General features: G+C 38.1%; 1 protein-coding gene across 1 annotated transcript in view; it reads right to left on the bottom strand.

The window, feature by feature from the left end:
• Positions 1-276: 276 nt before the first annotated feature.
• Positions 277-14,435, bottom strand: part of LOC126091853 (eukaryotic translation initiation factor 2A) — a 189,465-nt gene continuing 175,306 nt past the window's right edge. Inside the window, exon 13 of the mRNA XM_049907118.1 lies at positions 277-3,879. Within this exon, the coding sequence (XP_049763075.1) occupies positions 3,754-3,879 (126 nt within the window). The 3' untranslated portion in view covers positions 277-3,753. The remainder of the gene's footprint in view (positions 3,880-14,435) is intronic.

The following is a 14,435-nucleotide window of genomic DNA, read 5'->3' as shown; positions in this document are numbered from 1 at the left end:
CTGTGAGTACCGGGCGTGAGTCGTGCTTCGGTAGCTCAGTTGGTAGAGCACTTGCCCGCGAAAGGCAAAGGTCCCGAGTTCGAGTCTCGGTCGGGCACACAGTTTTAATCTGCCAGGAAGTTTCACATCAGTATGTAGTTGTAATCATTGGGTATCACCGTAAAAGGCCTACATCAGCTCCAACATTGTTCCGGCACAGGATAATGTAACGCATTCTTATTTCACAGTGCACATGAAATATAACAACTTAGCTGTTTATCAGAAAAACAAGATTAATTAATTTTCTTGCTAGATTGCTGTATTGGTCATTTGAGCATACAAAATGAACAAATGATTAATTTTTGTCATCAGAATACTGTCCTGTATATTATTCTTTCATGAATCTTGCTCATATGATTTGTACATGTACATTACATGTTAGTAGTAATCACAATCACAGTGCACAGATAAATAATTTTAGAACATGCACACACAATTCATTTTGGCAAATAAATGCTCTGGTTTTATGTCAACAAATGCACAATGCAGCTCACATAATTTTATTACAGCCTTTTTTCTGTTAGATCATTGTTAGAATATTTATAAATATAAGCCCTTATTACATTACCATCTCGTTGTAACAATATATTGTGCAATTACAACTATGTAAAGATCTAATGACATCATCACACTTTTTAAGTTGTCAAAAAGTTGCTGTAGTAACATAATAGAGGCATGTAGGTCTTTGTATGGTAAAAAAATTCCACTCAAAAACAACCACAAAACTTTCAGAATAAAGTTATGTAACATTATGTTCCGTACTCCACTGAAGAAAAAAATTTCACTATCACAGTAATAAAAGGTGAAAAGCTGAAACACTCTCAAATGTAACTGCTTTTGTGACAGTATTCCTAAAACACAGCTAACCATCTGCTAGACCTTACTATTGTATATAAGTCCTTCAAAACACACATATCTTTAAAAAGAAGTCAATGTCCAATTTGCAATTAACTTTAGTTTTTGATTCACATCTGTGACATTTGTGCATTATTAAATAAAAGAATTCTGTTTTCAAAGCAGCCAAATGTGGATGATCTATACAACCACTAATTTTGAGAACTGAAAGAAACACACAGAAATGGCATAAGACTGTATAATTAAAACACAGTCGGTTTTCTATAGCACTTATACTTAACAGGTCTTTGGTTGTAATCCACTACAGAACAATACTACATAAAAGGAACATAATAGGCAAGTAACTGTGCTAACATCCTTCCAATATAAGTGTAATTATATATTTTTAAAAATCATAACCCCTTCATAACAGCAGACTGTACAAGCACACTTAACAGCAATAAAAGTACACAAAAAGCAATTATTTCAGCTATGAAGTATGGAAATCATACTGCACTGAGGCAACAGAGTCACCATTTCTGTCACAAACAAATATTATAGTGTTAAAGAAAAATGGAAACACTGATATGTCTATGTGTTTGTTCAGTACATCATTTTTTTTTAAATTTTTTTCGTTACCAAGTGATACTGTGTGATGACTGTAAAAATGACAATATATTGTCATTTCAATAGGTAATGGAATACTATACTGGACAACATACACTGCAAATCAGTTTTTTTTATTTTTATAGAGCATCATCAGATCCTGAAGTACAAAGAAGTTATGAATGAGATTCTTAATGTAAAAAAAAAAAAAAAAGTGTTCTGAAATTCGTATTGACTACGTACCTACCCCTCAGCTGTCTTGCACACAGCAGTATATTTGAATTTTCTTTTCACAACAATAATAAAAAATGCAGCATGCAGGAAACAAAGGTAAATCAGCACCAATTACATGAATTATGCCCACTTTCTATATAAAAGTATTAGTAACACTTGCTGAAAAAAAATTACTCCAATTTACTGCCTTCTTTTAATTAAGTGCTGATTTTAACACAATTCCTGTACATAACATGCCCACTCAATATACATAAAATGTCACACAGCCATTTAAACAATCATAATAGGTACATAATTTCTGTCACTTGCAACCATAATTACTGTACTGCATAATGTATCAATTTCCAAATTACAATATGGAAAATTTTCTACATAAAAAAAGAGGAAGAAGAAAGAAGAATAAACAATAATCTGGCAAAGCAACTGCAAAGTTCATTATCAGATATTTTATTCAAACCCAAAGGATGGTGAGTAGTTTCACATGCGAACATAACACAGTTTCTTTGAAACTGTTGACAATTAATGTCGACAAGATGTTATCATATTTTGTTTTATATTCTTTTCCAGTTTGAGGATTCACTATAATACATCAAAAATTTTAAATCTGAAAAGAAACAAAACTGCGCTTAGATAACTATGTTCATGGACTCATCACGCCATCTATACACATCATATTTATAGATATATATGTATATAAAAATATATTTTGCAATGAACTTATTTAAGCTACTATTCATATGAAGACATATGTATGTTGCAACACTGATAAACAACTGAATGTCACTGCCTTTTTCTATGTGCAAATGAGCTATTAAATTAAAGTAATACCAATAACAAAATTCAGAATACAAATTAAGCACTCCAGTATACATTTATGTTTGCAAACTGGGCAAAATAACATGATCAGAAATTTTGTTTACTATCACAAAATGAACAAAATACATAGAGCAAGCTCTAGACTTTATACAGGAAAATTACTATTATACTCTCATATAGAAAGTTACATGAGGACACAGAATCTGAATTTAGATTTACATTTAGGACAGTACATAAATAAGTTTTCCTACTGTAATTTTTTCATATTTCTTGTCAGCTAATATACATATCTAACAGCTATAATTTATATTTGTTTTAATGGACTGTTCCAGTACTTAAATACATCTTAAAAAGATCATTCATTACGTGACGAATTAGCTTGACATTGACAAAATACACTCCTCAGCAATATATGAAGGAATCTTTTCTGTATTTACCTATTTCCATGTATCATACAAATTTCACATTTTGATCCAGCAAAAGCAATTCCAACAGAGACCAAATGCCTGACTATGTTCTACTACTGAATGTGCTCCACAAATGTTTTGTTTTGGTCTTAGTTGTTCACATCCAAAATTACTCAGTTACACACTCACTTTTATTCTTGTTCAGGTCATTTGTTTCTAAACTTCAGAGTAAAATTATGTACATATAAATTTTCATTAAAGTATAATAAAATGTGTAACTCTCATAGAGAATATGTAGCACCACCCAATCAGTAATAATATAGTATAATTTTAATCCACTTCATGTATTCTTTACATTGTTTGAACATTACTTTTCAAATCAATGTAAAGCTAAGTCCCATAACAACACTATTCACTATATCACAAAAGAAAATTTATACTGATACGTCCACAAACAACAGGTAAAGTAATTCACATCAAAGCACCAAGTATAAACTGCATACATACCTCTTCAAGAAAATAAAAGAAGACTGATTTTCCAGCTGTTTCTATAACACAATTAGATATCCAAAAATAATTACACAAACAAAAAAATACTTTCTGAACTGTAGCGATGAGTCAGGCAAAGCAATTGACAGTTTATTTTTGCTCAATATTGATGTGAAATCAATGACATAAGTTTGGAGGTGTATTGTTTGCTTTCAACTGTGCGGGAACTTTTTGTTTACAAGTTGGCAACATTTTGAGATTGCACAACCCGAGCGGTATATCGTTTTGTCATGTCGGAAGCCCTCAAACTGTAACCACTGGTCCACTATCACAAGACGAGGCTCTGCAATTCCTTGAGCAGCTCATCTTCCTTTTTAATCTTTTCGAGCTGATTGAGTTCCAGTTGGCGACCTGCAGCACGTTGCTCCTTCAGGCGTGATATTTCAGTCAGCTTCTAAAAATAGAAACAATCAAATAACCTTTTGATTCAACATAAGTAACACAATGTCAACAATTCACACCTCTACTTTTATCATAATCACTCTATCTTCTCCTCCTCCTCTCCTTGTTACTACTACTATTACAAAAGTAGCTAAGAAGGTTTTGCATTATGTGGCTCACACTGAACAAATTAAAATTTTGTTCTGTGCATGTTTTGATACATGCCCACATGCACTATAACCTCTCCTATTGACTTTGTCACTACTGTTGAAAGTTAGCAATCAAAAGGTACCACATTTGTAGAAGATAAGCATATTCAAGGCACATCTTTCCTGATGCTTAAAAGTTGGTCATTGCTATTATGAAACATGTTTCACATTTGAAATGGATTTTAATCATCATTTTGGCATATTTGGATGGCTCAGAGAATTTCCAAGGCTTAACTTGCATATTTGCATATCTAAAATGCTTCCATTTGGCCCACCTTTCTTCAAGAGTCCACTCATGATAGAAATATATTGGCTCTATTGCCTACAGATAGACCTGAGGATGTCCACTTGTAACTGGTATCAGTGACCATAAGGCAGCTGTAGCCACAGTGTTTACCACATTATAAATGGAAACAAAAAGAAGTAGAAAGATTTAGATGTCAATCAAAATAGATAATGAGACAGTCAATAGTATCATATCTCAATGAAGAGATCTAGCTCTGGACAGAAGCATAAAAAAAAAAAAGAAAAAGAAAAAAAAAAAAGAATTGTGGTTCACTTTTAAGAGCGTTGTTCCCAATGCACTAGATAAGATATGTACCTAATAGAACAGTTCACGCTGGATAGGACCCTATGCAATCACTGAAAAGACACTTCTAAACCAACAGAGACTTCTGTGCAATTGGTTCAAAACAAAGAACAGGGACATAGATAGACAGATGATGAATGAAATGAGTTTGGCTTTCGAGAAGGCAATGTGTGAAGCCTTCAATGACTACTGTAGCAGAATATTATCAAAATTCTGGTCGTATGTAATGGTTATTTGTGGCACCAATGTTAGTCCTCTAATGACACAATAACCAAAATTGATGGTCGCAAAGCAAAGGCAAGAATGTTGATCTCAGTTTTCAAATGTTTCTTTACAAAGGAAAACAAATAAGTATTGCCCCAATTTAATCTTTGCAGCACTGCAAAGATGAAATAGACAGTAGCATCAGTGGTGTTAAGGAGCAGCTGACACTGCTAAACTTCAACAAAACTTAATCAGGGTTGCCACAAGTTTCCCTGACAAAAATTCCCTATTTCCCTGATTTCCAGACAGTTTTTAACATTTTTCCCTGACAAATTTTGACATCTCAAGGATAACTTAAGACGTAAGCTGACACACTTCTTTGCAGCTATGATACAAGAAACAATAGAATAGTGCAAATGACAAAACATCTAACAAAAACTTGTAAGCAGATGATGTTTCCTGATATGAGCAAAAATATTATGTACTAATATCAACATCTTTTGTAATAAACTGTTTTTAAATGGAGAAAGCAAGCCAAATGGTATACGTTTTTCATTTAGACTACTGATGTTATTTTATTTCAATAAAACAAAACGCATTTGGTGACAAAAATATGAATTTCTTGGAGTCGCAAGACAGATCTAAAATACCTTCACTGATTTCAGAAATAACTTCAGAAAAAAAATTAGGCCCCTTGAAAGAAGGGTATAAGGTGGGGAAGAATTGTGTAAACCTATACTGCAATAGAATGTTGGTTCTACTACGTTCATTATTGTTGGTTACTACCCACTGTGTTCTATCTATTATTTTACAGGTATTTTGTGGTTTTTATTTCGAGTAATCTATGAGTACATAGCATACAAACTGTCAGCGACTGACACAATTTTCTTCTTCTTATTGTCCATACTTTCCAACATATAAACTACTTTTGAAGTGCAAAAATGTACCAGAACAAATAAAGCGCTTACAAAATGCCACACTGTACAACGCACTTGTGGCGAGGTATTTGCAAATCCTGAAATCCCTCACCCGTGGCCTCTGGCGTACTGATGAGCACCACAGTCCTGGGTCCATGGATAAACCATAAAAATCTCCTGCTTTACTCCACATACAAACAGACCTGGCCAGCAGGGAGATCGGGGAGACTAGATCTGATGACCAGGGTCTGCACATTAATGGGAACCGAATGTCTTCAGATCAGCAGGCACAATCCATTACAGATACCCGCAGAAACGGCCTGCGGTTTTGGCCTGTTGTAGAAATCCACTCGTGTGGCCAGCTATTCATGAGCCAAAGACAACATGTTGTTGAAATGAGACCACAGTCATCAATCCATGCAACAATAATTTGTTCAAATACTCTGAGAATCAATAAAAATGAGGACAGGTAGCAACTCACCAAAGAGATAATTGCTGAGCTGCTGACAGGCATGTAGAAAAGACAATTAATACTCTCACAACTAAATTTTCAGCCATAGCTTTTGTCAGAAAATGAGAGCATACGCACATCCACACAATCACTCAGACACAACTCATGCACACATGACTGCCATCTCCAGCCGCTGCGTCTACAATCTCTGAGAATCAGGTCCAAACAAACCACTCCTCATGCCCCCCTGCCTCTTGTTGGCAGCTGCTAGGCTAGTGGCAAAAAGGAGTGGCAGCACTGACTGCAAGCTGAAGGGAGTGGTAGGAAGGAGAGAAGCAGTAGTAATGACCGAGTAGGGAAGCAGCGCACTGACTCAGCTGCACGTAATCGACAATAATGCACGACACCTCAGTAAAGAAACAATTTCATCTAATGAGACAAAAACAAGATTTTTCCTGTGTTTTTTTTTTATTTTTTCCCCCAAATTTCCCTGATTTCCTTGACGTATTTGAAATTCCCTGATTTCCAGAACCTATGGCAACCCTGTTAATGGCCTGATGGAATCTCTACAGATTCTATACAGAACTGAGTAAGTTCCCATTTTAATCATAGCAAATGAAACATTCCTAGAAAATGCAAGAACGACCAGTATGAATTCCCAAATCATCACGCAAAATTCAATTCATGCTTTCCTCACACAATACCCTGAAAGCCAAAGCCATAGATCAGGGTAGTCGGGTAAATGCAGTATTTTCTGAGTTCTGAAAAGCAACTGTTTCAGTACCACACCTATGGTTATCATTGGAAGTAAGATTGTTCGGGGTATGAAGTGAAATTTGCAGCTGGACGGAAGATTTCTTGGTAGGAAGGACAAAGCATGTACTTTGGATGCAGTCATTGACAGATATAAAAGTAACTACAGATTTGCCCGGGGGAAATGTTTTGGGACCCTTGCTGTTCATATTGCGTATTAACGATTTCCAGACAATATCAACACTATTATTTTTTCATGGATGTCGCTGCTATCTATAATTCTTTACTGTCTGAAAAAAGTTGCACAATTAGTCAGATCTTGATAAGATTTTAAAGTGGTGCAAAGATCAGCAAGTTGCTTTAACAGGTTTGGATATGTAAAATTTTCCACTTTACAAAATGGAAAAAACGTAGTATCCGAGAATGACAGCATCAATGAATCACTACTGGAACTGATTGCTCATACAAATACTTAGGTATAGCTATACTGAATCCTAATACTTATCTTCCAAGGTAAGCTGAAGAAATCAACCTCACTTATATAGCATTTGTGGACTTAAAGAAAGCTTTTGACAAGGTTAACTGGACTACATTATTTGAAATTCTGAAGGTAGCATGGATAAAACACAAGGAGCAAAAGGTTATTTACTGGTAGTACAGAAATCAGATTGCAATAATAAGAGTTGGAGGGCAGAAAGGTGTTATAACGTTCAAGTTGAACACATATATTTCAAAACGACACAACACATATAAATCACTGAGTAAGTTGACAAAACGAGGCATGTGAACAAGGTAAAATTCGAATGAACACTGAGTCCAAGTCTAGCGGCCGCTGCCTGGCTGGCCGCTTAGGCGGCGCAGCTGCTGCATGGCTGGCAGACAGCGCTGCATGTAGAGGACGCGCGTAATTGCGCGGCGGCACTTTGAATGATCGGTGAGTCACAACAAAGGGGAAGTAGATGTGCAGAATGTAGTGGAACATGACTGTAGCCTATCCTCAATATTATTTGATCTGTACAATGAGCAAGCAATAAAGGAAACTAAGAAAGGGAATTACAGTTGAGAGAGAAGAAATAAATATTTTGAGGTTTGCTGATGACAATGCAATTCTCTCAAACACAGCAAAGTACTTGCAAAAGTAGGCAACCGGAATAGGTAATGTCTTGGTAACAGGTTGTAAGATGAACAACAACAAAAGTCAAACAACAGTAATCGAATGTAGTTTAATTAATCAGGTGATGCTGAAGAAATTTCATTTGGAACTGAGACACTAAAAGTAGTAAATGAGTTTTGCTATTCGGACAGTAAAATAACTGATTATGGCTGAAGTAGAGGGGGTATTAAAGTGCAGACTGGCTATAGCAAGAAAAACATTTCTGAGAAAGAGGAATTTGTGAACATCTAAGATGAATTTAGATATTAGGAAGTCTCATCTGATGTAATCTGTATCTAGTGTAGCCCCCTACAGAAGGGCAATGTGGACAATAAGCAGTTCACACAAGAGAATGAAAGCTTTTAAAATGTAGTGCTAAAGAAGGATGCTGGAATTACAGGGATAAAGTTATAAACTGATGACGAAGTCTGAATTGATTTGGAAAGAATAGATGTGTGTGTGTGTGTGGGGGGGGGGGGGGGTGATTAAAAATTGTAGAGGGAGACCAAGCAATGAACACTGTACACAGATTCAAATGAATGTAGGCTGCTGCAATTATTTGGACATGAAAAGGGTCGCATGTGATACTCTGGCGTGGAAGTCACGTCAGATCAGTCTTTGGAGTGGTAATCACCACCACCACCACCACCACCACCAGCAACAATGATAACAACTTGTATGGATATGTAATGGAACAATTACATAGGTTAAGACATGTAAAACAGGTTCAGTGGCAGGATACTGGGAAAATGCAATCGTTCTACAAAGCAGGTCTTACAAATCATTCATGCAACCTACAATACTGGTCAAGTGTGTGAGGCCCATACCAATACGAATAGCAAGAGGCATTGAACAAATATGGAAGAAGGGTTGCATGGAACAGTCACAGGCTTGCTTAACCCATGGGAGAGAAAGTAGTGGAGATGCTGAATTGGCAGATGCTTTAAGACAGATGTGAACTATTCCATAAATATGTAGTTACAAAGTTTCAAGAATAAATTTTAATTGAGGAATCTAGGATTATACTACAACCCATAGGGTTCAAGGGGACAAAATTATTCTAATTACAGAGCGCACAGAGATATTTAAGCAGTCAGTCTTCTTGCCTTCAATATGTACATGGAATCGGAGGTAACCCAAATAATTGGTAGAATGGGAAGTATTCTCTTTCATGCACTTCACTGTGTTTTGCAGTGTATAAATTAGATATGTTTCATAGATGCTCATCTTTATACAAATTATTTTGCAAAAATAAATAAATAGAATCTCCAAAAGGAACAATCTGTGTCCAAAATTGTATTTACACGTTTTGTCCGCTATATTATAAAGACATCTTCCATATTCCAATGACTCAAAAAAAAAAGAGAGAGAGAGAGAGAGAATGATTTGATCCTGTAAATTGGATGAAAAGGATTATGTACTGCTATTATAGTAGAAGGCAACTGAATCTAGGAAGAATGCTGCTAAATCCACATCTGATGCAGCCAATCAGAACCTTACAATGTTCATTTGAAGACTACAGGACTTGCAATGCACAACATGTATCGTACTGTGAGTCAGGAGATTAGGAGTGTGAACAGACATGTGTCAGTTTTGGCTATTTCTTTAACCTCTTAATGCCGGCTATTGCAAATCTTCATCATAGTAATGTGACTCTAAAAAGTGAAGGGGTAAATGTTTTTGAGCACCAGTGCCAGCAGGCATAGATTCTACATGAAGCTACCAACACTTCTGACATCTGTCGTCTCCTGAGTGTTTTGGGTAGATATAGAGCAACATTATTTTTAATTTTTTTCTTCCATAAGAAATTTATTCAGGTATTAATCTATTAATGGCAATAACTGGCATTTAATGTTGATTTATTCTGATGGAATACAACAGACCTATAATTCTGCAAATATTAAATCTTTCACCAATCACCTTTAACATATAATGAATAATTATTGTTACATTTCTCTGCAATCACATTAAAAATATAAGAGTTTTAGTTTTAAATAGCCCGTTTAAACACAGGAGTCTTTAATGGTGTCTATAAATGAGTAACACATTTTTCAATTCTGTCTGTGTTCCTCATTGCCACAATAGAAAGTGCCAAAAACAATATATTTTGCACCTGAAAATATCTGTTAATAAAACTAAACAATAGACAGAGCAACAACATGGAATATATAGATTGCTACTAGCCACACAGAGGAGGCATCAAGTCGCAGGCAGACACAATGAAAAAAAAAACTGCTCAAATAATAAAACATTTGAGCAGTCCATTTTACTGTGCGTATCTGCCACTCAATGGGTGAATAGCAATCTATCCTTTCCATATATCATCTAACAAAACTAGTTTGTTCATTTGTTGGGTCAAACAGAAACTTAGCTAATTTTACTTCATTACAGTTCATCTTGTGCCTTTCATTACAGAATCTACAGCATTACTGGTGCGTATGGTGCCAGCCTTGTTATATGAGGAGCATTCAAATAAGTAATACAACCATTTTTTCTCACCCAATTTCAGCTTAAAAATGTGAAATTTTGTTGTGGAACATCATGGAATATTCCCGCTTCAGCCCCAAGAGTTTCATGAAGTCTAGCGGCGCTATACGTAGCCTTCAAAATGGTGTCTATTACAGATGTGCGTTTCAACCAGAGGGCTCTTATTGAGTTTCTTCTGGTGGAAAACCAGAGCACTGCAGGTTTTCATAGGTGCTTCCAGAACGTCTACAAAGACCTGGCAGTGAACAAAAGCATGGTGAGTAATTGGGCAAGGTGTCTGTCACCATTGGACTGTTCCTCGTCATCCACTTGACAGCCTGGATCTCGCACCTTCTGGCTTATGACTGTTTGGTCTAATGAAGGAAAGCAGCACCTGGATGACATGGAGATTGCTGATGCAATAAGATGTTGGCTCCAACATCGACCAGTACAATGGTACCACGTGGGCATAAAGGCCCTCCCAGTAAGGTGGTATAAGGCTGTCACATTTAATGCAGATTTTGTTGAAAAATATGGTTTTGTCACCAAAAGAATGGGGGATAACATGGTGTATTGGAATACTGAATAAAATCAACCTGTTTTCAGAAAAAAGGTGTTGCGTTAATTATTGAGCACTTCTCATAGCATAACTTACCAATGTTCATTGATATTGTATTGACAATTTATGATTGTTGTTTAACTTATATGCTAATAATTTCTGCTTTATTACATTTTCAATTTCAATAATTTCTTTGTGCAACGATAATGGCAAACATTTTCAAGCACTAAATTGAACCATCAATCTCTGATGATGTGCCTTTGATCTAATTTCACTACACTGCTGGAGACCAAATTTTAAACATGCCACAGAAAAGAAGGGAATTTCCTGAGGAAGAGGAGGCTAATGAAACTTGGGGATAAGAGAGATCTTTGACAAAACTCTCATCACTGAATGAAAAGGTAAGTAAATGATTGCTCGATAAGCTATTTCAAGGTAGTACAGACACAGCTGCATACCTCTCTCTTTATGAAACAGATTTTCTTTTCCAGATTTTCTGTCACTATTCTGATGATTTGTTATTTGTCAAAATAGAGTGAAATCAACTGATAATATGATTAAATTTATTTAAGGAATACAAGAGAAATGTATAAAATACTCTTGACATTGTTTTGTTTTGCTTTGTTTTTAGGGTGCAAAAAAACAAGTGGGGTCATACGCACCCAAGTCAAAACTATACAATATGATTACAGAGAGGAGGGAAACGACTATACGTCACTCCCAATGGAAAGAATAGGAGACAGCTAAAAACAGGGACGTGGAAAAAGGGCTAAAAATATACCATACGAAAATGGAGGTCCAAAACTAAAAATTAAATGGCCTTCGCCACAATGCTTCAGTGAATAAAAGGTAAAATGCGGTCAGCAGCCCATGCGTCATTAGCTAAAATGGTTAATAAATCAGACGGCAAACCCAAGCTGGAACGTAAATTGTTAAAAAAAAGGGCATTCCAGCAGGAAGTGGCGGACAGTTAAAATTTGGCCGCAAAGCATACAAAGTGGCAGGGTAGTGCCACTGAGAAAATGAGACGATGGCTAAAAACGCAGTGCCCAATACGTAGCCGAGTTAAAATAATCTCCTCCTTGTGGGAGAGCCAAAAGGTCGTCCAAGGGGCCAGGAGAGGCTTAATAAGCCCTTGCTTATTCCTGTGAAGGGAGGACCATTTGCGCTGTCAAAGGGACACCACCTCCTGACAGATGGCAATGCTGAGATCATCGGAGGGAATATAGGCACTTGTGGGCTGAGGTACGAGAACTGCAGCCTTGGTAGCAGCATCAGCAGCCTCGTTTCCAGGCAGACCGACATGACCAGGGCCCCCACAGAGACATGAAATTGGTTCCACCAAAAGTGAGCAAGTGACAGTTTTCCTGGACCCGCTGCACTAAGGGATGAGCAGTGCACAGCACACAGAGAGTGCTGAGTGAGCCTGAGCAGAGGACACAATTGGGAAAACTATGTCACTGGATGTACTTCGTGGCCTGATACAAGGCGAAAATCTCAGCTATAAATACTGAGGAATGTGCTGGAAGCCGATATTGAAAGACACGGGCGCCAATGACGAAGGCACACCCGACCCCATGGTCAGTACCAGAGCCATCAGTGTATACAAAGGTACTATCACGAAGTTCCATGTGAAGGTCGTGAAACTGAAGGTGATAGACTGAGGCTGGAGTAGTGTCCTTAGGAAGCGAATGAAGGCCAAGGTTAACATGGGCTGCTTCACGAAGCCAAGGTGGTGAAAGGTTCACACCCACTGGGAAAGTTGCAGGTAGCATGAAGTTAAGCCACTGTAGCAAGTGGCGAAAGCTGACTCCAGGAGGTAACAGAGAAGAGGGACGAGCCCCATACTGATGATCAAAGCAATCATCAAAGAAAGAGGCATAGGAGGGGTGGCCACACATGGCAGACAAATGGCATGCGTACCTGCTGAGGAGAAAGTCACGGCAGTAGGACAATCTTAGTTCAGCAGCTTCAGCATACAGACTCTCAGCCGGGCTGGTGTAAAAGGTGCCAATGGCCAAAAGGATGCCATGACAACGGATACTGTTGAGGCGGCGTAAAAGGGATGGGCGTGCAGATGGATAAAGAGAGCACCCATGGTCGAGTTTCGAACGGACAAGGGAGCGGTACAAACGGAGGACGGTGGTTTGATCGGCACCCCAGGAAGTACCATTGAGGACACGTAGGACATTGAGGGACTGTGTACAGCGGGCTGACAAGTAAGATACAAGGGAGGACCAAGAAAGTTTCCTATTGAGCAAGAGCCACAGGAATTTTGTAGTCTCAATGAACGGAAGGGAAATAGGGCCAAGATGGAGACATGGTGGGAGAAACCATTTGCGCTGCCAGAAATTCATACAGACGGTTTTGACAGGGGAAAAGCGAAAGCCATTGTCGATGCTCCAGGAGTGAAGACGATCAAGACAGCGCTGAAGGTGCCGCTCGGTGGGACAGGTCCATAGGGAACTGCAATAGATGGCAAAATCATCGACAAAAAGGGAGCTGGAGATGTCCAGTGGGAGACAGACAACTATAGGTGACAGCAAAGAGGACGACGCTCGGGACGGAACCCTGAGGCACACCACTTTCGTGGCTAAAGGTGTCTGACAAGGCAGAACCCACATGCACCTTGAAAACTCCGTCTTGTAAAAATGCCCAAAGAAAACAGGGCAGGTGCCCACAGAAGCCCCACGTGTAAAGAGTACAGAGAATACCAATTCTCCAGCAGATGTCGTAGGCCCTCCAAATTGAAAAACATGACCAGTCTGGGATTTTCACAGAAAACCATTCATGACATGGGTGGACAAAGTAACAAGATGGCCAACTGCAGGACGCCACACTCGAAATCCACACTGTGCATTCATTAGTAAATGGCGAGGCTCGAGCCACCACACCAGCTGGGTATGAACTGTAAGTTCCATCACCTTGCAAACACAGCTGGTAAGAGAGATGGGGCGGTAGTTAGAAGGAAGGTTTTTGTCTTTACCGGGCTTAGGTATGAGTATTACTGTGGCTTCATGCCAGTGTCCAGGAAATATGCCCTCAGCCAAGATGCCGTTGTACGTGTTAAGCAAAAAATGCTTGCCCACAAGAGAGATGTGCTAAAACGTCTGAATGTGGATGGTGTCTGCCCTTGGGGTGGAGGATTGGGATGAACTGAGAGCATGATACAGCTCCCTCACTGGTGGCATTGTAGCACTCACGATTCTGAGAAGAGAAGGGTATCACCCAAGTCTCCTCCACTCGTTTCTGATGGATGAAGGCAGGG

The sequence above is a fragment of the Schistocerca cancellata genome, chromosome 7 (assembly GCF_023864275.1).
Source record: "Schistocerca cancellata isolate TAMUIC-IGC-003103 chromosome 7, iqSchCanc2.1, whole genome shotgun sequence".
NCBI classification, from domain to species: Eukaryota; Metazoa; Arthropoda; class Insecta; order Orthoptera; family Acrididae; genus Schistocerca; species Schistocerca cancellata.
Note: the sequence above shows the minus strand (reverse complement) of the source record. Positions and strands in the feature narration are given on the sequence as shown.